The 23,974-nt window shown below is 41.4% G+C and overlaps 1 protein-coding gene across 2 annotated transcripts in view; it reads left to right on the top strand.

Moving 5' to 3' along the window:
• Nucleotides 1-20,561, top strand: part of LOC128689984 (venom carboxylesterase-6) — a 190,215-nt gene extending 169,654 nt beyond the window's left edge. For both annotated transcript variants that reach the window (XR_011392418.1, XM_070088676.1), the window contains exon 12: nucleotides 18,067-20,561. Coding sequence is in view for 1 of the 2 variants with exons in the window: in XM_070088676.1 (XP_069944777.1) it covers nucleotides 18,067-18,183 (117 nt within the window). In the remaining variant the exon portion in view is untranslated. The remainder of the gene's footprint in view (nucleotides 1-18,066) is intronic.
• Nucleotides 20,562-23,974: the final 3,413 nt, after the last annotated feature.

Raw genomic sequence — 23,974 nt, 5'->3', positions numbered from 1 at the left:
ACACACACACACACACAGACACACACACAGACACACACACAACACACACACACACTCACATACACACACTCACATACACACACACAGATACACAGACACACACAGACACACACAGACACACACAGACACACACACACACACACACACAGACACAGACAGACAGACAGACAGACACACACACACACACACACACACACACACACACACACACACACACACACACACACACACACACACATACACACACACACACACACATTTTACTGGTCAGGAGCCCTGTGCATACATGTCTGTACCTCTATTATGTTGTGATCTGAGTGTATTGTCTTTGATACGGTTATATTACGTATCAGATCGTTGTTGTTAGTGCAGATGAGGTCCAGCGTATTTTCTAGTCTTGTAGGTTCTAATATTTGCTGGTTTAAGGTGAATTTGTTGCAGAGATTTAATTGCTCATGTGCGTGAATTTTCATGTGAGCTGCCTCCTGAGGCAGTTCAGATGAAAATTCACACACATAAGATCAGTAAAATGTGATCAGTCATGAGGGTGTCTTCACAAAATTCGATTTCAGTAACAAAAACATACAATGGGACCAATTCAACCACATCCTAAATGAAGCAAACTGGGTAGATATCCTAAATAACACTGATCCGAACCTTTGCCTAGAAAAAATAAACTCTATGGTTCTTGAGATCTTCTCAAGTCACATTCCATTAAGAAAAAGAAAGAGAAGATGTAAACTAGGAAGTAAGAGACTCTCCCTATACAAACGAAGGCGAAGAGTCACAGAGCAGCTGAGAGGGGCCAATACGAAGGAAGGCACTGATCAATGAAATTGCAATATCGAACTTAAGGTGAAGGATTCTTACAGGAGACAAGAATTGCAGTAAGAACTAAAAGTCATAAAGGAAACTGAAAAAAAAACCACTTCTTCTCGTATGCCAACTCTAAGGGAAGAACAACATTCATTATTGGGCCCCTGCTTATGCGAGATGGGACGTACACAGATGATAGCCAAGAAATGAGTGAGAATCTAAAGTCCCAATACGACTCAGTGTTCAGCGAGCCACTGCCCAGACTAAGGGTCGAAAATCCAAATGAATTATTTATGAAGGAGACCAAAAATTTGGTTATCTCAAAAATCTTGGATATTATCCTAACACCACAAAACTTTGAAAAGGCAAGAAATGACATGCCCATGCACTTTGCCCCAGGCCCAGACTCATAGAACTCCATGTTCATCAAGAACTGCAACAAACCCCTGTCGTATGCCTTCAGCATTCTTTGGAGAGGGAGCATAGACACAGGGGTCATCCCACACTCACTTAAAACAACAGACATAGCCCCACTCTACGAAGGTTGCAGTTAAGCAATTGCAAAGAAATACAGACCTACAGCACTAACATCCCTTATAAGAATCTTTGAAAGGGCTCTAAGAAGCAAGATAGCCAGACACCTAGATACCCATGAGCTACACAACCCAGGGCAACACGGGTTTAGAGCAGGTCGCTCCTGCTTGTCACAGCTACTGGACCACTATGACAAGGTCCTGGATGCGGTTGGAGTGGTGTGGTTTCCATACTGGTGATGCATACTCTGATACGGGCCTTAAGAATGTGGCGAACAGTGTTGTGAACGACTCCTTACTTAAATGTCGAAACCCTAGTCTCAGGCTTGCCAGGCGCTCGTAATCTGCTGCAGTTATTTATATTAAAACTATATTAGCATCCTTATTTCTACAAGTACATGTTCAAGGTACACAGACCTAGCTGACATCAGTGACATACTGCTATATAGAAAGGTGATTGTTATCCATAGCATTTCGGGCAAATTAGGCCAGATTTTTCCCAGGATGCAACCCACACCAGTCGACTAACTCCCAGGTACCCATTCAACTGATGGAGAACATAGACAACAGGTGTAAAGAAACGCGCCCAATGTTTCTACCCTTGCCGGGAATTGAACCCGTATGAAGTGAGAGCTTTGGCCATCAGGTCACAGGGCCTGTGGAGATTTGCTCAGTACGATGCTCACCCCATGATCCCTTTCCTTGAGTGAGCTTTGCAGCCGTTGGCCTCCTAGGCTGTACTCCATTTTCCGTCTCCTTTTTCCTTCCTCAGTCTTCATAACTTTCACTTGCTGGGGGTTATACTGCAGGAGCCACTTGTCAGACCAGGCGTGCAGCCTGTCCAGATTCCCTTGTATGCTTACCTTATTCTCTTCCGCTTGTACTTTCCTCATTAGTTTCACATCGTCTGTATACAGGGACACCTCTGACTCTATCCCTTTAGTCATATTATTCACACATACAAGAAACAGCACCAGACACCCACTCTGACATCTCGTCTTGGACCGACACACGTTGTTTCCTTCCTGTCAGGTATTCCCCTGATCAGTTGCAGTACTTTCCCTCCTATTCCTGCCTGCTCCTCTAGTTTTTCAATCAATCTCTTGTGTGGACCCCTGTCAAAAGCTTTCATACAGTCCAAGAAGATGCAGTCTACCCATCCCTTTCTCTCTCTTGTCTTACTTCTGTTACCTTGTCTTAGAATTCAAGTAGATTTGTTACACAGGATTTCGATTCCCTGAAGCTGTGCTGGTTGTTATATATTAGTCTAGTCCATTCTAGGTGCCACTACTCTTTTCCTAATAATCTTCTCCATAACTTCACATACACAACACGTCAGTGACACTGGTCTGTAGTTTTGTGCAACCTGTATGTCTCCTTTCTTAAAAATCGGGACTACATTTGCTGTCTTCCACACCTCAGGTAGTTGCCCTCTTTCGATAGATTTATTGAAGTTTTTTGTTAGTGGCACATACAGTGCATCTGCTACCTCTTTCAGGACCCAAGGAGCGATATTATCTGGGCCCACCGCCGTCGATGTATCTAATTTTCCTAGCAGTTTCTTCAGTTGCGTGCAGCGTGTCCAGCACTTGCTGGTGCACCCAACCACCTCGGTTTTCAGGGAGCCTATCTGTCACCACTGTGAATTCCTCCCTGAATCTTTAGCTGAGCTCTTCACATATTTCTTGGTCGTTCCCGGTGAGTTCTCCTGATGAGGATGTATAACAATTTGGGATCAGATTTGGGTTTTGATGTTATGTCATTCTCGTATTGATGCTGGGCTTCTCTCCTTATCCATTCATATTCATTTCTGGCTCTTCGGCTCAAATCCTTGTTTTCCTGAGTCCTTTGCCTTCTATAATTTTTCCATGTTCTTGAACACTTGGCTTTGGCCTCTCTACACCTGGTAAACCATGAGCTCTCTCTGGTCTTCCCATTGTTTCTGTTGTCCCTTAGTACGAACTATTGTTCAGCCTCCCTACACTTTGTGGTCATGTGTTACATAATTTTGTTTACTGTTTTTCTCTCCAGCTCACTTACTCACTGTAACTCATGAAGGAATTGTCTCATACTTGTATAGTCCCCTTTTTGGAAGTTTAGTTTCTCCTGTCTTACTCGTGCTGCTTCATTCTCCATTATACACTTCACTATGTATTTGAAACTCATGACCACGTGGTCACTAGCACCTAAGAGGTTTTCCTGTGTGATATTTTCCGTCTGAACTGCCCAAGGTGAATACAAGGTCTAGCCTTGCTAGTTCATTATCTCCTAGTCCTCTATGATTGTATCCTTGACATGTTAGAACATGAAATTTTCTAGAACTTCCTCCAGCATCTTGGCTTTTTATGTCTCTGGTCCCCCGTGTGTATTCAGATTCTCCCAATCAATCTTCTTATAGCTGAAATTCCTATGATGAGTTACTTTACCCTACTCATGTGGGCCCTTTGGCAACGTCTGCTAGTGTGTCCACCATCACCCTGTTGCTCTCATAATATTCCTGTCTTGGCCTCATGCTCTTTGGTTGCAGGTTTTATATCACCCCTACCATCACTTTTTGCCCTTTTTTGCAGTGTTCCTACTATGTAATAATCGTCTACCCCTCTGACTAGTCCTTTCCTATCCTCAAATGACCATTGGTTCTTGATGAGCAGTGCAACTCCTCGTCTTCCCCCTCTGCCCTTCCCATTTTTCCTTGGAATTTGATAACCAGACAGAAAAATCACATCAATTATTACTTCTGTGAGCTTTGTCTCTGTGATTGTTATGATGTCCGGGGATGCGTCAGTGATCCTTTCCTGTCACACTCAGCTCTTTTATGAAATTCCATCTGTGTTGGTATACCAACTGGACCAATACCTTGTTGCCCAGCTTACGCTAGACGTTTTGATCCAAAGGCAGCCAGCTCTCAGGTAGGAAGCTTATAGCTTTTCATCTCATCCCCTGTATGCATCGACCATCTAGAGATTTTAACAATGCTAGGAATTCGCAAGAACAGGTTAAATATTCACAAACACTTATCTCTGGCCGAAGGAGACTCGAACATACGAACCTTGGAACAAGGTATGCAGTGCTTTACCATCTGTACCACACCGGACCAATACCTTGGCGCCTGTTCTTTCGAATTCCTAGCATTGTTAAAATCTCTAGATGGTCAATGCAGGAGTCTTACAGCCTCCTGCCTGAAAGCTGGCTACCTTTGGATCAAAAGGTCTAGCGTGAGCTTGGCGCCAAGGTATTGGTCCAGTGTGGTACAGATGGTAAAGCACTGCGTACCTTGTTCCAAGGCTCGTAGGTTCGAGTCTCCTTCAGCCAGAGATCAGTGTTTGTGTATATTTCGCCTGTTCTCGTGAATTCCTTGTACACACACATATATATATATATATATATATATATATATATATATATATATATATATATATATATAATATATATTTATATATATATATATATATATATATATATATATTATATATATATATATATATATATATATATATATATATATATATATATATATATATATATATATATATATATATGCAATAAGATCACAGTAAACAGGTGAATTCAAATTTAAAATTTACAGAAAACCTACAAATAACTGTTCCTATGTCCACTATTATTCCTCGCATCAAGATAGTCAAACTGTCTGTTTTCTCATCAATGTTTTTGAGAGCTTTACGAATTTGTAGTCCTGAGTTCATAGATGAGGAAATATCCAAAATTTATGAAATAGGTAATGATTTAAAATACCCAAGAAATGTAATTGATAAATCTTTTAAAGTTGCTAGGAACACTTTTTATGATCCAAAAAAGGGCAACCAGCCTTATTCAACTAAAAATATGTTGGTTCTCCCTTACCATGAAAACTTGGTTGATATGCCTTCTCTTCTTAAGACTTTTAATATCAAAGTTGTATTCAAAAATCTTGATACAGTAAAAAAACTTTTGATTAAGAATTCCCCCCAAAATGCTGATGGATGTGTCTATAAGATTCCTTGTAAAATTTGCGATAAAGTTTATTACGGTCAAACTGGTAAAAATCTCGAACTAAGATTAAAACAACATAAATATAGCATTAGAACTGGACAAGATTCCAATGCTCTATTTATTCATGTAAGAGATTTTAACCATCCAATTGATTTTCAAAAAGTTGAGAAAGTAGTATCAAGCAAGTCCATGGTCGACAGGAATATAATTGAATCTTGTTTCATAAAAAGCAGTTTTGACAATAATATGAATATTTCCTTTGGTTTATATAAATTAGATCCATTTATAATTAATAGAATTTGGGTAGAATTTAATAATACACTGGACAAATAAATAGCTTGGGGGTGAGTTTTGCAAAGGACCTGTCCAAGTTGGCTCGCCGCGCGTCACGTGTTTAACCGTTGTGGGATCTGATAGTGAGGTGCTGGCCGACCCCTTATATAGCTTCCTTGGATGCTTCACTTTCATAGTTCCTTGATAATGTGAGTAGTCACGAAAGCGCTTGGAATTTCTCTATTCTTTCAGAGTGGTTGTTTTGCATATATATATATATATATATACATATATATATATATATATATATATATATATATATATATATATATATATATATATATATATATAAAACGATCTAGTCCACAGAACCACACAATCCTCAAGAATGACGCACCCAGCCAAGCTAGGTGTTGTACCCATCATCCAAGGACATAATGTGGTGTGGATGCTTCTGAGCTAATTTCATCCTACTCCCTGTTTGGTGTTCTAGCCCAACAATAGGTATTTTATATTATTGTACCCACGAACGAGTGATATTGATCAATATCAACACTGCAAATAGCCAAGGAGTTGAACCCATGCTACATTGGCCCGCCTCATGGTGAGCAGAAACTTATGACACTTTAGTCCACGGAATCACACAATCCTCGAGAATGACGTACCCACTCATGCTAGGTGTTGTACACATCATCCAAGGACATACAGTGGTGTGGATGCTTCTGGCTGGGTTCGTCATTCTTGAAGATTGTGTGGTTCCGTGGACTAAAGCGTCATGAGTTATAGCTCACCACGAGGCGGGCCAAAGCAGCCTGGGTTTGACTCCTTTACTAGTCACAGTCTTGTTACTGTTCAATATCACTTGTTCATGATTACAGTAGTATAAAATACTGCTCATTGAGCTAGTACACCAAACAGGGAGTAAAATGAAATTAGCTAATTGGCATCCACACCACCGTATGTTCACGGATGACGGGTACAACATCTAGCTTGACTGGATGCGTCATTCTTGATAATTGTGTGGCTTGTCTTGCACACACACACACACACACACACACACACACACACACACACACACATATATATATATATATATATATATATATATATATATATATATATATATATATATATATTTATATATATATATTTTTATTATCACACCGGCCGATTCCCACCAAGGCAGGGTGGCCCGAAAAAGAAAAACTTTCACCATCATTCACTCCATCACTGTCTTGCCAGAAGGGTGCTTTACACTACAGTTTTTAAACTGCAACATTAACACCCCTCCTTCAGAGTGCAGGCACTGTACTTCCCATCTCCAGGACTCAAGTCCGGCCTGCCGGTTTCCCTGAATCCCTTCATAAATGTTACTTTGCTCACACTCCAACAGCACGTCAAGTATTAAAAACCATTTGTCTCCATTCACTCCTATCAAACACGCTCACGCATGCCTGCTGGAAGTCCAAGCCCCTCGCACACAAAACCTCCTTTACCCCCTCCCTCCAACCCTTCCTAGGCCGACCCCTACCCCGCCTTCCTTCCACTACAGACTGATACACTCTTGAAGTCATTCTGTTTCGCTCCATTCTCTCTACATGTCCGAACCACCTCAACAACCCTTCCTCAGCCCTCTGGACAACAGTTTTGGTAATCCCGCACCTCCTCCTAACTTCCAAACTACGAATTCTCTGCATTATATTCACACCACACATTGCCCTCAGACATGACATCTCCACTGCCTCCAGCCTTCTCCTCGCTGCAACATTCATCACCCACGCTTCACACCCATATAAGAGCGTTGGTAAAACTATACTCTCATACATTCCCCTCTTTGCCTCCAAGGACAAAGTTCTTTGTCTCCACAGACTCCTAAGTGCACCACTCACTCTTTTTCCCTCATCAATTCTATGATTCACCTCATCTTTCATAGACCCATCCGCTGACACGTCCACTCCCAAATATCTGAATACGTTCACCTCCTCCATACTCTCTCCCTCCAATCTGATATTCAATCTTTCATCACCTAATCTTTTTGTTATCCTCATAACCTTACTCTTTCCTGTATTCACCTTTAATTTTCTTCTTTTGCACACCCTACCAAATTCATCCACCAATCTCTGCAACTTCTCTTCAGAATCTCCCAAGAGCACAGTGTCATCAGCAAAGAGCAGCTGTGACAACTCCCACTTTGTGTGTGATTCTTTATCTTTTAACTCCACGCCTCTTGCCAAGACCCTCGCATTTACTTCTCTTACAACCCCATCTATAAATATATTAAACAACCACGGTGACATCACACATCCTTGTCTAAGGCCTACTTTTACTGGGAAAAAATTCCCCTCTTTCCTACATACTCTAACTTGAGCCTCACTATCCTCGTAAAAACTCTTCACTGCTTTCAGTAACCTACCTCCTACACCATACACTTGCAACATCTGCCACATTGCCCCCCTATCCACCCTGTCATACGCCTTTTCCAAATCCATAAATGCCACAAAGACCTCTTTAGCCTTATCTAAATACTGTTCACTTATATGTTTCACTGTAAACACCTGGTCCACACACCCCCTACCTTTCCTAAAGCCTCCTTGTTCATCTGCTATCCTATTCTCCGTCTTACTCTTAATTCTTTCAATTATAACTCTACCATACACTTTACCAGGTACACTCAACAGACTTATCCCCCTATAATTTTTGCACTCTCCCTTATCCCCTTTGCCTTTATACAAAGGAACTATGCATGCTCTCTGCCAATCCCTAGGTACCTTACCCTCTTCCATACATTTATTAAATAATTGCACCAACCACTCCAAAACTATATCCCCACCTGCTTTTAACATTTCTATCTTTATCCCATCAATCCCGGCTGCCTTACCCCCTTTCATTTTACCTACTGCCTCACGAACTTCCCCCACACTCACAACTGACTCTTCCTCACTCCTACAAGATGTTATTCCTCCTTGCCCTATATATATATATATATATATAAAACGCTGATCTCTGGCAGAAGGAGACTTGAACCTACGAGCCTTGGAACAAGGTACGCAGTGCTATACAATTCTCACCACACCAGCTTGCACTAGACGTTGATCCAAGGCAACCAGCTTTCAGGGAGAAGGCTTACAGCTTTTCATCTCATCCCCTTCATGCATCAGCCTTACTAGAGATTTTACCAATGCAAGGAATTCTCAAGAGCAGGCGAAATATACACAAACACTGATCTCTGGCTGAAGGAGACTCGAACCTACGAACCTTGGAACAAGGTACGCAGTGTTATACCATTCTCACCACACTGGACCAATACCTTGGCGTCTAGCTTGCGCTAGACGTTGATCCAAGGCAGCCAGCTTATATGGGTGTGAAGCTTGGGTTGTAAATGCTGCAGTGAGGAGGGGGTTGGAGGCAGTGGAGTTGTCCTGTCTAAGGGCAATGTGAGGTGTAAATATTATGCAGAGAATTTATTGTGTGGAAATTAGGAGGTGTGGAATTAATAAAAGTATTAGTCAGAGGGCTGAAGAGGGGTTGTTGAGGTGGTTTGATGACGTACAGAGAATGGATCAAAGTAGTAAGACATCGAGAGAGTATAAATCTGTAGGGGAAGGAAGGCGGGGTAGGGGTCGTCCTCGAAAAGGTTGGAGGGAGGTAGTAAAGGAGGTTTTGTGGGCGAGGGGCTTAAACTTCTAGCAAGCCTGCATGAGCATGCTAGATAGGAGTGGAGACAAATGGTATTTGGGACCTGACGAGCTGTTGGAGTGTGAGCAGGGCAATATTTAGTGAAGGGATTCAGGGAAACCGGTTATTTTTATATAGCCGGAATTGAGTACTGGAAATACAAAGTACAATGCCTGCACTTTAAAGGAGGGGTTTGGGATATTAGCAGTTTGGAGGGATATGTTGTATATCTTTATACGTATATGCTTCTAAACTGTTGTATTCTGGGCACCTCTGCAAAAACAGTGATTATGTATGAGTGAGGTGAAAGTGTTGAATGATGAAAGTATTTTCTTTTTGGGGATTTTCTTTCTTTTTAGGCCACCCTGTCTCGGTGGGAGACGGCCGACTTCTTGGAAAAAACATATATATATATATATATATATATATATATATATATATATATATATATATATATATATATATATATATATATATATATATATATATATATATAAACACTGATCTCTGGCTGAAGGAGACTCGAACCTACGAACCTTAGGACAAGGTACGCAGTGCTTCACCAATCTACCCACACTAGACAATACCTTGGCGTGTACCTTGCGCTACACGTTTGATCCAAGGCAGCCAGCTTTCAGGGAGAAGGCTTACAGCTTTTCATCTCATCCCCTGCATGCATCAGCCTTACTAGAGATTTGAACAATGCAAGGAATTCGCGAGAGCAGGCGAAATATACACAAACACTGGTCTCTGGCTGAAGGAGACTCGAACCTACGAACCTTAGGACAAGGTACGCAGTGCTTTACCAATCTACCCACACTAGACAATACCGTGGCGTGAACCTTGCGCTACACGTTTGATCCAAGGCAGCTAGCTTTCAGGGAGAAGGCTTACAGCTTTTCATCTGAATGAATGAGAAGAAGTTGGATGTCCTGGCCCTAAGCGAAACATAGCTGAAGGGGGTAGAGGAGTTTCGTTGGGGGGAAATAAATGGGATTAAATCTGGAGTATCTGAGAGAGTTAGAGCAAAGGAAGGGGTAGCAGTAATGTTGAAGGATCAGTTATGGAAGGAGAAAAGAGAATATGAATGCGTAAATTCAAGAATTAAGTGGATTAAAGTAAAGGTTGGATGCGAAAAGTGGGTCATAATAAGCGTGTATGCACCTGGAGAAGAGAGGAATGTAGAAGAGAGAGAGAGAATTTGGGAGATGTTAAGTGAATGTATAGGAGCCTTTGAACCAAGTGAGAGAGTAATTGTGGTAGGGGACCTGAATGCTAAAGTAGGAGAAACTTTTAGAGAGGGTGTGGTAGGTAAGTTTGGGGTGCCAGGTGTAAATGATAATGGGAGCCCTTTGATTGAACTTTGTATAGAAAGGGGTTTAGTTATAGGTAATACATATTTTAAGAAAAAGAGGATAAATAAGTATACAAGATATGATGTAGGGCGAAATGACAGTAGTTTGTTGGATTATGTATTGGTAGATAAAAGACTGTTGAGTAGACTTCAGGATGTACATGTTTATAGAGGGGCCACAGATATATCAGATCACTTTCTAGTTGTAGCTACATTGAGAGCAAAAGGTAGATGAGATACAAGGAGAATAGAAGCATCAGGGAAGAGAGAGGTGAAGGTTTATAAACTAAAAGAGGAGGCAGTTAGGGTAAGATATAGACAGCTATTGGAGGATAGATGGGCTAATGAGAGCATAGGAAATGGAGTCGAAGAGGTATGGGGTAGGTTTAAAAATGTAGTGTTAGAGTGTTCAGCAAAAGTTTGTGGTTACAGGAAAGTGGGTGCCGGAGGGGAGAGGAGCGATTGGTGGAATGATAATGTAAAGAGAGTAGTAAGGGAGAAAAAGTTAGCATATGAGAAGTTTTTACAAAGTAGAAGTGATGCAAGGAGGGAAAAGTATATGGAGAAAAAGAGAGAGGTTAAGAGTGTGGTGAAGCAATGTAAAAAGAGAGCAAATGAGAGAGTGGGTGAGATGTTATCAACAAATTTTGTTGAAAATAAGAAAAAGTTTTGGAGTGAGATTAACAAGTTAAGGAAGCCTAGAGAACAAATGGATTTGTCAGTTAAAAATAGGAGAGGAGAGTTATTAAATGGAGAGTTAGAGGTATTGGGAAGATGGAGGGAATATTTCGAGGAATTGTTAAATGTTGATGAAGATAGGGAAGCTGTGATTTCGTGTATAGGGCAAGGAGGAATAACATCTTGTAGGAGTGAGGAAGAGCCAGTTGTGAGTGTGGGGGAAGTTCGTGAGGCAGTAGGTAAAATGCAAGGGGGTAAGGCAGCCGGGATTGATGGGATAAAGATAGAAATGTTAAAAGCAATTGGGGACGTAGTTTTGGAGTGGTTGGTGCAATTATTTAATAAATGTATGGAAGAGGGTAAGGTACCTAGGGATTGGCAGAGAGCATGCATAGTTCCTTTGTATAAAGGCAAAGGGGACAAAAGAGAGTGCAAAAATTATAGGGGGATAAGTCTGTTGAGTATTCCTGGTAAAGTGTATGGTAGAGTTATTATTGAAAGAATTAAGAGTAAGACGGAGAATAGAATAGCAGATGAACAAGGAGGCTTTAGGAAAGGTAGGGGGTGTGTGGACCAGGTGTTTACAGTGAAACATATCAGTGAACAGTATTTAGATAAGGCTAAAGAGGTCTTTGTGGCATTTATGGATTTGGAAAAGGCGTATGACAGGGTGGATACGGGGACAATGTGGCAAATGTTGCAGGTGTATGGTGTGCGGAGGTAGGTTACTGAAAGCAGTGAAGAGTTTTTACGAGGATAGTGAGGCTCAAGTTAGAGTATGTAGGAAAGAGGGAAATTATTTCCCAATAAAAGTTGGCCTTAGACAAGGATGTGTGATGTCACCGTGGATGTTTAATATATTTATAGATGGGATTGTAAGAGAAGTAAATGCGAGGGTCTTGGCAAGAGGCGTGATTCTTTATCACGTGATTCTTTATCACGTGATTCTTTATCATGTGTGATTCTTTATCTTTTAAGAATCACACATAAAGTGGGAGTTGTCACAGTTGCTCTTTGCTGATGACACTGTGCTCTTGGGAGATTCTGAAGAGAAGTTGCAGAGATTGGTGGATGAATTTGGTAGGGTGTGCGAAAGAAGAAAATTAAAAGTGAATACAGGAAATAGTAAGGTTATGAGGATAACAAAAAGATTATGTGATGAAAGATTGGATATCATATTGGAGGGAGAGAGTATGGAGGATGTGAATGTATTCAGATATTTGGGAGTGGACTTGTCAGCGGATGGGTCTATGAAAGATGAGGTGAATAATAGAATTGATGAGGGGAAAAGGGTGAGTGGTGCACTTAGGAGTCTGTGGAGACAAAGAACTTTGTCCTTGGAGGCAAAGAGGGGAATGTATGAGAGTATAGTTTTACCAACGCTCTTATATGGGTGTGAAGCATGGGTGATGAATGTTGCAGCGAGGAGAAGGCTGGAGGCATTGGAGATGTCATGTCTGAGGGCAATGTGTGGTGTGAATATAATGCAGAGAATTCGTAGTTTGGAAGTTAGGAGGAGGTGCGGGATTACCAAAACTGTTGTCCAGAGGGCTGAGGAAGGGTTGTTGAGGTGGTTCGGACATGTAGAGAGAATGGAGCGAAACAGAGTGACTTCAAGAGTGTATCAGTCTGTAGTGGAAGGAAGGCGGGGTAGGGGTCGGCCTTGGAAAGGTTGGAGGGAGGGGGTAAAGGAGGTTTTGTGTGCGAGGGGCTTGGACTTCCAGCAGGCATGCGTGAGCGTGTTTGATAGGAGTGAATGGAAACAAATGGTTTTTAATACTTGACGTGCTGTTGGAGTGTGAGCAAAGTAACATTTATGAAGGGGCTCAGGGAAACCGGCAGGCCGGACTTGAGTCCTGGAGATGGGAAGTACAGTGCCTGCACTCTGAAGGAGGGGTGTTAATGTTGCAGTTTAAACTGTAGTGTAAAGCACCCTTCTGGTAAGACAGTGATGGAGTGAATGATGGTGAAAGTTTCTCTTTTTCGGGCCACCCTGCCTTGGTGGGAATCGGCCAGTGTGATAATAATAATATATATATATATATATATATATATATATATATATATATATATATATATATATATATATATATATATAATATATATATGTGTGTGTGTATGTGTGTGTGTGTGTGTGTGTGTATGTGTGTGTGTGTGTGTGTGTGTATGTGTGTGTGTATGTGTGTGTGTATGTGTGTGTGCATGTGTGTGTGTATGTGTGTGTATGTGTGTGTGTGTGTTTGTGTGTGTGTGTGTGTGTGTGTGTGTGTGTGTGTGTGTGTGTGTGTGTGTGTGTGTGTGTGTAAATGTCGTGCTGATTAATTAAAACTTGCGATTTTGGCTTAAATAGCAACGCTCTTCTTGCCGGGATAAGGCAAGCGAAAATTTGCTTATGCAACAATTTCGCAAAACTCAATCTGAGTCTAACAAAAAAGATATATTTCTTTGTGTTTTTGTTTATTATTAAATTACTGTAAATTTATCTATAATATATTTAGTTGGATTAGGCCTAAATAAGTTGCATTTGTTATAATGAGGTTATGTATGTTTTCTAGTGTTCTTATGGTACAAAATTATTAATTTTTACCATTTAACATAAATTAGATAAATATATATTTTTAAACCAATAACAGAAAATTTTAGAATGGACTTTATTTTAAATGAGTTCTTTCTAATTGACTAATTTTACCTAATCTGCACGTCATCCCTAAGCATGTTGGCAGGCACCTTTTCAGCGATGGGGGCCATCCTAACTTGACTGTAGGTCAGTGCTGCACTAATTTTTGGAGCTGGAGCAACGAGAATCTCCCATTCAGTGATGGCACCGGCATAGCTAGGATCCTGTATTCCTGCTGAGTCACTGATGTTGTTCGGAAGAATTTTTTTATTAACACTTTTGATACTATGGAATAGGATATGAAAGCTCGTAGGGCAATCTGGGAGGATTTGCGTACTCCCAGCCTCCCAAGCCTGACTGGAAGTGAGGCTTGCAACCGCTGTCCATCTTCAAGGGAAAGATTTAATAAACTCTCTAGCATAGTCTACAGGAGGGAGTCATATTCCTTGAGTTTTGCACTGTTGAAGGATGGGTAACATCTCAGGAAGTAGGTAAGTTTTGGGTTGGACAGGCACCTGGTGAGTAGGTAGAAGGCATCATGTGTATCGATGTCTTTCAACCTGCGTTCATTCATCCCGAGGTCTGAGATTTTCCTTTCTAGGATCAGATCAATGCATTGGGTCCTAGAGGACGACTAAGGAGAGTGCTGATGGGTGGATCAACGGCTAATGCTCCTGACAAGACAACACTAATATCCACAATAATCTACTGATTGGTAGAAACTATTTCACATTTGGTGGGGTTTAAATATAGGCCCAGGCTCTCTCCCATGTCTTTAATTTTTCCTTTGTCCTCTAGGAGAGATTCTGTAGTGCTAGCCAGAGTACCATCGCCCAAGAACAAAATATTAAGCTCACTGGAAAGTGTTTATGTGACTTCCTTTATGACCAGACAAAAAAGAAAAGGGGCGAGAGGGTCTTCCTGTTGCACATCCTCGCACGAGTGAATTTCATGGTTCCCAAATAATAGTTTAGAAGTCACACTATAACACGACTGTATGAAGGGACTGAGGAAGAGAAGTGACTAGAAACTGCTTGGAGAGTAGCATCCCTTCTGACTAAGTTGAATGCATTGACAAAATCTAATATGATTAGGGATTTTTCATCTGACACGTTGCTGATGTATGCTTGTGCTGCATAGGCAGCTGCTTCACAACTTTGTTGAACACCAAATCCGAGCTGAGTTGATTTCAACATTGTGGCAGCCTCTTGACTCACCATTCTTACTGCAGCCTTGACAACATGGCGCCGAAAAGTGTTGCTCACTGCAATGGGCCTGATTCCTCCATCCCTTTTCCAGAGGGCACATAATGAGGCGCCAAAGAAGAGGGGTCTAATGGTCTCCGGGACACTGCCAGCCAGGCACACATTGGAAAATTTGGCGAGTTCAGACAACAGCCTCTCTGAAACATCACCAAGTGCTGGATTTAGCATTTGTTTTAGATGTTGTGGCCTTAAACTGGTGAAACCTCTCTCTGAGCCATGTGGAAATGTTATAGCGGCTTTATAAACATCAGCATCTTGTTGGGTTAATTGTTCTTCATCTGCTGTAATGTCAGGGAGGTCAATGTTGGTACTGGGAGCTGTGGGTGGATGTTTGTCCTTCAGGGCTTGTGCTGTAATGACGTCCGTAGGGGCAATGGTTTCCTCGCTGGTTATAAGCCTCAGTGCTCCTGTAGTATTACCCTCTTCTGTTTGTTTGCTAATTTGAGCTCTGATTTTTGAGGCATCAGGTGTTCTGTTTTTGGCATTTGCCCTGCAGATGTTTGTCGCCCTAGAGGGAGCACGGACGAGGTTGTCATCTCTGGAAAATGCATTTATTGCCCTAATATCAGATGTTGCTATTGACTTGTCCCTCCTTGCTGGGACAGCCAAACAGGCATTGCCAAATAGCAGTAGGCTGTACAAGCATCCGTTTCTTGCAGGGACATCGTTGATTTTTTTTCAAGAGGTCAGCGAATATGCTAGCAGCTTGAGGGCAAGCAGATTTTAGGTCCTCTGTAGAGGTGAAGTCACGGTAGCTGTCAGGTCTGTCTGCTGAGAGGAGGCTGTTGGTTGTTCCAACTTGGAGCCTCCTGGAGCCTAGACACCTGTTGTGTGCACGGATGTTACCATTTGAGGGATTGAGCGCAAACTCCCTGTGGCGTACCTGGCAGATATAATTTTTAAGCTAAAATACGTAAATTATAATTCATTTAATCGAAACTGCTGCTACAGCAGCATTTACAAATTCCATGGCTTTGGCTCTGTCGTGGAGATTCCAGGGAACCTGGGAGATCTTGTGACGTTGCTTACATCTTGGGCGTGGGAGGACGCCTGCATGGGGGTGTTGCTGGGAGTTGGGGAGGAGGGAGAAGCGAGGAGTTGGATGGTGGAGGCGTTTGCATTTGCGTGGGGGAAGCCCAGGGTGAGGGGAAGTGCGGGCAGTTACTGTACACTACACACGGATTGCATACTATATGTGGTTTACACTGTCTTGCTTATACTAAACACAACATTATTTCTTCCCCATGTACATCATGAAAGGTGTGGGTATGTGTACTGCTTAAATCCAGTGTGTTCCCTCATCTCCACCTACACATCTACTAACTCATTACAGTCGCTGTGACTCGACCCCCGCAACCACAACTAGGTGAGTACATTCTGCCTATTTTCCCTGCCCCGTGGCGTGGGGAAGGAGACACTGACTGGGCCCGACCTAGTTACTCTCAACACCTTATTGCTTCCCACACCATATTCCTGTAATTATTCCATGCATCGACATGTATTCATTTCTAAGTTATCCGAAGGTTTGGCGCCTAGTGCTGGAGGTAGATGTATTTTTGAAGGCCTTTCTAGGTTTGTATATACGTGGCTAGCACCCACGCACAGCGTAGGCCTTGTCTTACATTACCCACCTTTGCCATCTTCCCCAGTACCACCACTTATCAACCTTCACACAAACTGCACAATACGTCCACTATTTCCGTTGAAACGATGCACTGAAATGACTTCTCACTGCACCGGAATCTTCCCAAAATATTCACACTGAGTCCTGTTCAGTCTTGACCTGGTCAGTCTCTTTGATCAGGAGTTATCCTTGAAAATCCCGCAGCTAGCCCGCAACACGTCCCGCCACGCCGGCCGCCTTATGTCTTATGAAAAATTATTAATGGAAATAACTAAATATTTACAAGATGATCTGGATAAATTGAGCACATGTAATGTAATATGGATCATGGAATATAAAGTTGATAAATACATGTAATGGAAATGGGAGAAAGTGAAATCAGGCCACATTATGTGACAAAATATTGAAAGTATCAAATATAGAAAGGGTTCCAAGAGTAATTATTTAAAAAAAAATCACCAGAAGATGATGTAAATGAAACTGTCAGAAACTCAAATGTTACACTGGTAAACTATAAAATAATTTTCACATATATGGATGGTGAAGTGTTAAGAAAATTGTTCATAGCTTATAATAGGCCAAAATTAGAATATGCCACGGTTGCTTTTGGGTCTGCTTAAAAAAAAAAAAAAAAAAAAAAGAAAGAAAGATGAGTTAAAAAATATTCTACTGTGATGAAAGTTTGAAAACATTAAAGATCATAACAGGAATAACAAGAAGCCACAGTTGCAAATGAGGAAAAAACGGAGTGGAAAGAATAGTAGAATTTTTTTCTTCCGACACAGAATGGTTGTCGAGTGGAATATTTTAAAAAAGGAATTACCAAGTTCTGCATCTAATGGAATTTAAAAAAAAAGTATAAGATGAACTGAGTATTGAAGGAGAAACACCACGAGCATAGCTCTGCTCCGTTAACAAATAAGTTATTACAAATAGCTACAAATAGAAAATTAGTAATAAGTAACTACAAATAGGTAATTACAAATATGTAATTACAAATAGGTAGTTTCACATACACACACAATTGCAAGAGGCTAAGTGTTTATTTAACAAGACAGATGGTTACTACTATTAAACACACAACACATTTTACACTATACAGTACACAAAGGCACTACACACAAACAATGCACACAAACCAGCACACCACAGGTAAAAAGACATGCTTGTTTGTCAGACTATATTTTAATAAGTTCACTTCACAAATGAAAATGTGTTAATCTTGTATTATGTTTGTCCAGGTGAGGAAGTTCTTCGCGTCTCTGCCCACGAAGATCAACCACATCCTGTATCCTGATCGGGTCCTGCAGGACGATACCCTCCAGCACAATATCTATCATGCTCAGGATGAACTGTAAGAAGAGACGATTTAACATATACGAACATATGAGAGTGCATACAGAGATTCCCTTGTACACTGAAACATGTGAGACTTTAGGAAGGATCATAGGAGAACATGAGAAAGAGAATGAATCACATATTCAAATTTCTTGAATAATTAAGTACTCATGCACTCCTAGCTTCTAACTCATTATACCATTTTTCATTACTTGTAATACCACTTCACCTTTTCCCATTGCCTGTACCGTCACCATATCCTTACCAATCCCTGTAAGACCACTTCACCTTCCCCCATTACCTCTGCTGTCAAGTCTTCACCATTCTATAAGTCAAAAGCTTCGCTATTACCTATGACAACAGTGTACGTATGAACTCTGTGAAGACAATCTTATCAATCATAGCTGCATTACTCTGATCAACATGAATTTTACAACATCTGGGATATTTCAGTAACCAGTTTGAGGCACTTCCCGACAACCAGGTTGCAATATCAAATAGTAAGCAGCTGCTAGTATGGCAATAAAATGCACCTCATATTAATTCGCATAATTACATGTAGAACCCGACAGTTGACATACACACATGCATCATGTTAATAAATGCATACATAATCGGGCGAATACACAAATATATATGATTATACTCATGTGCACGTGAATGGTACAAACAGTAATATCTTCACAAACATGTAATAAACAACTGCTGATGGTACCACATGCACACTCGAGAATATGCTGGGAAATTGAGTGAACCAGTACTAAGACGGACGCAATGAAAACAGTGTGAAGGACGGCTGATATTGTTATAGATAACTTGAAACTGAGGTAACTGAAATTAATGTTAAAGCCTATGGTCAAAATGTATTTATATTAGTGTAATTATGACAGCAAAACTGGCTATTACAGTGGCCGCAAAAAAAAATTTGTACATTTCCAATGCAAAAAAAAAAAAAAAAAAAAAAAATCTATGTACTAGATTTTAGTGTATACATTTCACTTGAATTTCTGCCATGAGAAAAGTGGGAAAAGCTTGTGATGGCTTAGTGTACTGGAGCCCGTCTTGCTCCAACGTTCCTCACAACCTCTTGCTTCAGTGTTCTTCCAGAGCTCGATGAGGAAGGAGAATTATTACGCTGTTACTCATTACCCATTTTTTCACTCGACATCGAACCTTGCCGAGCTATATCTCTGCTCCAAGTGGTCAGAATGCGTCGTCCTAAACTTTTAATTGTAGAGAAGACTCGTGCACTCACCCTATTAAAGCAAGGCATGTCTGTGATATCCGTAGCCACAGACCTGAAGGTGACTAGGATGGCAATTTACAACTTCAAGAAAGCAGCTGCCTCACTCCCTCCTGGCACCATACCACCTAGGAAAGTGAAGTCTGGGGCTCTCAAAAAGACTTCTCTTCGCACAGACATGATCCTGAAGAGAAGTGTTATTAGATCCTGCCATAACAGTCGCAGACCCCAAGAAAAAGCATCCTGCACTTCTGAAAGTCCTCGCAGTGTGAACCATTCAGCACCGACTGCAAAAGGACCTGAAAATGCCTGCTCGATGTGCCGCCAAGAAGCCCATGCTAATTGAAGCCATGAAGAAGAAATGGCTTCAGTTCTGCAAGAATTACAAAGATTGGACCTCAGACCAGTGGCAGAAGGTGATGTTCAGCGACGAGAGTACCTTCAGGCTCGTCAAGAGCGGCTCTAAGACCGTCCATCGTCCCAGTGGTGTGTCCCGTTATGACTCGCGGTATGCCGTGAAGACAGTGAAGCACCCTGATAGTGTTATGGTCTTTTTAGTGGTTATAAGGGCAGAGGTGGACTTTACTTTCTTCCTAAGAACATTACGATTAAGGGAATTAATTATATCGAAATGTTAAGGGACCACATGCTGACATTTTGGAACATTTACGAGTGTGATTTTTTTTATTCATGATGGCGCTCCTCCCCATAATGTCCGTGTTTTGGAGAGGCAAGGCAATTCCCTGACCTGAATCCTATCGAGAATGCCTGACATATGATGAAAAATGAGACTGCAAAATTTCGACCCACCAACATCACCTACCTGAAGGAGGCACTGAAGTACCTATGGATCAACATGGACGCCTACCTCTTCTCCACCCTCGCCTCATCGATGCCCAGGCGACTTCAGATGGTGATAAAGAACATTGGTAATATGATCAAGCACTAGTTGGACGTTAAAAGTGAAAATAAAATACATGTGCATTTTATCGTTATATTGTCCAAATACTGTTAATGTATAATTTTTTTTTGTGATCACTACATATCTAAGAATTTCAAAGCTTTCAAAATAATTATTAATAACAGAACAAACACTTTTAATCCAGATATTTAGCATTTATTTGTCACAGTTAATGAATAAAATGTGAAACATAACGAGTTATCATTTGTAATTTGCAATTCTACCCCAAGCTAACAGTTTATATAGATGCAAGGATATATATATATATATATATATATATATATATATATATATATATATATATATATATATATATATATATATATATATATATATACGCATATGCAATAAGATCACAGTAAACAGGTGATTTCAGAATATGCAAAACAACCACTGTGAAAGAATAGAGAAATTCCAAGCGCTTTCGTGACTACTCACATTATCAAGGAACAATAAAAGTAATGTTGTTAAACATTCGCCGGTATTCTCCCGGCCCGGGCCCTTCCAAGTGGTGGCCCGGCACTGGCTCCCTGTCTAGGGAGTGTCTGAGACTTAAGTCTCCCATGGGAGGAGGCACAAATACCCCCTCATCTTGTGAGCTACAAGCTCGGGCTCAGGCACCAACCCTGCCCTAGAAGGGCTGGGCATGGTGTCGATCGTGCTAACGCTGGACCTGTGTGGTGTGAGAGGAGTGAAGTGATCGATCGTGAAGTAATATGTATGTATGTATAATGTTCGCCAAGACCGTAGTCCTGGCACGGGTCTCAATCTTGCGATGACCCGTCTCTGGCTCCCGAGGGAGAAAGGTTTCTACAATAATGCGACATATGCTGCTCAAGTAATGCATCAAAGGAAGGCATATAAAGGGTCTAGACCACACCTCACTATCACATCCCACATCCCACATTGCACTTAGTTTTTGCCTCCCTGCACCTTCGGGTAAACCAAGGGCTCGTTCTGTCCTTCCCATTATTTCTGTTACCCCTGGGAACAAACCTTTCCTCTGCCTCCATGCATTTTGTTGTTACAAAGTCCATCACTTCGTTTACTAATTTTCCTACCAACTTCTGTTCCCATTGAACCTCCTGCAGGAAGGTCCTAGTTCCTGTGTAGTCCCCCCTTTTATAGTTTAGCTTTTCCCTTTATACTCCTGTTACCCTCTCCACTTTTAGCTCCATGATGTATTCAAAGCTCATAACTACATGGTCACTAGCTCCAAGGGGCCTTTCATATGTGATGTGCTCAATGTCTGAGCTACTCAGGGTGAACACAAGGTCCAGTCTTGCTGGTTCAACTTCCCCTCTCTCTCTGTTAGTATCCCTAACATGTTGGTGCATGAGATTTGCCAGCACCACATCCATCATCTTGGCTCTCCATGTTTCGGGATCCCCATGTGGCTCCAGGTTTTCCCAATCAATCTTCCTGTGATTGAAGTCGCCCATGACCATTAACTTCGCTCTACTCGAGTGAGCCCTTCTTGCCACCTCAGCTAGTGTGTCCACCATTGCTCTGTTGCACTCATCATAGTCCTCTCTTGGCCTCCTGCAGTTCTGTGGTGGGTTATACATCACTGCAATGACTACCTTGTGTTCCCTTGACTGAACTGTACCTACTATGTAATCCCTTTCTCCAATCTCGTCCATTCCTTCCATTTCTTGATAACCCCACCAGTATTTTATTAGTAGTGCAACCCCTCCTCCCCCCCTGCTCCTTCTATTCTTCCTCAGGATTTGATATCTGGGTGGGAAGATTGCATCTGTTATTATCCCAGTGAGTTTTGTTTCTGTAACCGCTACGATGTGTGGGGACATCTCCTCCATTCTTTCATGCCACTCCTCACATTTATTTGTTATTCCATCCGCATTCATGTACCAAACCTTCAACTTCTTTTCAATAACTGTGGTCTGGGGAGAGAGGTGGGTTAGGGGGAGCAGGTGCCCTGGCAGGGGCCTATAGGGGATTGTTGTGGGGGTGGGTCTGTGGTGTGGGGTGTGGGGCAGAGGGCCTATGGGGGTTTCAGTGGGGGTAGGGGTGGTGGTGAGGGGGATGGGGGAGAAGGCCTATGGGGGGTTGCAGTGGCGGAGGGGGTTGTGGTGAGAGGGATGGGGATAGAGGGTACAGTGTGTGGGTTGCTGTGGGTTACTGTGAGGGTGGAGTTTGTGGTGAGGGGGATGGGGAGATTTAGATTAGATTTTGCCACCGAAGTGGCTAGTTTATTGTGCACCCCATATCCATCCTGTGGACGGTAGCGCGAGAGCATGTGGATACACAAAAGGCCTAGGAACTAAGCCCCAAAGGGTTAACAGGAATACATATGGATTTATATCTACATATCTATAGTTCACTTATCTGTTACAAGCAAATTTAGGAAATTTGCTTAGTATATCTGGTATCTTATTTTCATTAATAAGATATCTTGACATGTCACATAGGTTATTATATTGTCTGTCTCTGTATTCCTCAATAAGTGGACAATTAAGCACATAGTGTTCAAGAAAGTGACCATATGCCTGATCACATAATTTACATTTGGTTTGATCATCTGTGTGTCTCCCAAACTGCCAGAAGTACTTGTAACCAAGCCTAAGCCTGGCCACTACAACATCAGTCAGTCTGTTCACATTGCAAGTTGCTCCATAAACATACTTATCTACGTTCATGTTATCATAGTGGGTTATAGATCTACTCAGGCTTCTAACTGCATTCCTATAACAATCATCTTCATTATTTACTTCTCTCCTAATATTATTCCTAATGCTAGACACAGTTATACCAAAGTTATATTCTACGTTCTCCTTCTGGATACTCTTCTTGGCTAACATATCAACTTTATCATGAAGGAGTAATCCAATGTGTGATGGGATCCATAGCAATTGTACATTAATTCCTTTGTCCCTAATTTTTGAGTATCTATACCTGGCTTCCCCAATGAGCATGTTGTTGGAGTCATTATATGAGCCAAGAGCCTTCAATGATGACATAGAATCAGTAATGATGATAGAGTCAAGCTCAGTGTCATAGGTTAGCTTTAGCGCCATTAGGATTGCAAACGATTCAGTTTGCAGTGTAGACGCCCAGTTGTTAATTCTTATGCCTAACTCAACAAATTTATTATCGTTCTTAACTAGGGAGGTGGCAACAAGAGCAGATGCAGCCCTGCCAGAAGACTCCTGTTTAGATCCATCAGTGTATATAACTTGTGATAACTTATTACTACCAGCTAGGCGAAAAATTTCTTCTTGAGCAGTTGCTCTAACAAGAGATTTAAGGAAGGGATTACTAGCAATGAGCTTCTTGGGAGGGACTTGTAGGTATGTGATATTAAATGAACACATCTTCCATGGAGGGGTGAAATGCTCTTGTTGCCTACAGTGATACAGTTCATGCAGGTTATAAAACTTAATGCAATTGCACGTTTTCACAATCCATTTAGATCTGTGTGTATTTACCTCTAGACACTTGGTAAGATTCACCGTGACAGTGTCTGGTTCGTTTCTCAACATTCTAATACCGAGTACAGTGTTAATTTCAACAATCCTATCACTGATACTAGAAATACCAAGCTCCTTCCTCATGTTAAGAACTTTTGTAGATCTGGGACAGCCAA

The sequence above is a fragment of the Cherax quadricarinatus genome, chromosome 25, assembly GCF_038502225.1.
Source record: "Cherax quadricarinatus isolate ZL_2023a chromosome 25, ASM3850222v1, whole genome shotgun sequence".
Taxonomy (NCBI): domain Eukaryota; kingdom Metazoa; phylum Arthropoda; class Malacostraca; order Decapoda; family Parastacidae; genus Cherax; species Cherax quadricarinatus.
The sequence above is the reverse complement of the archived record's forward strand: the minus strand, read 5'-3'. Positions and strand labels throughout refer to the sequence as shown.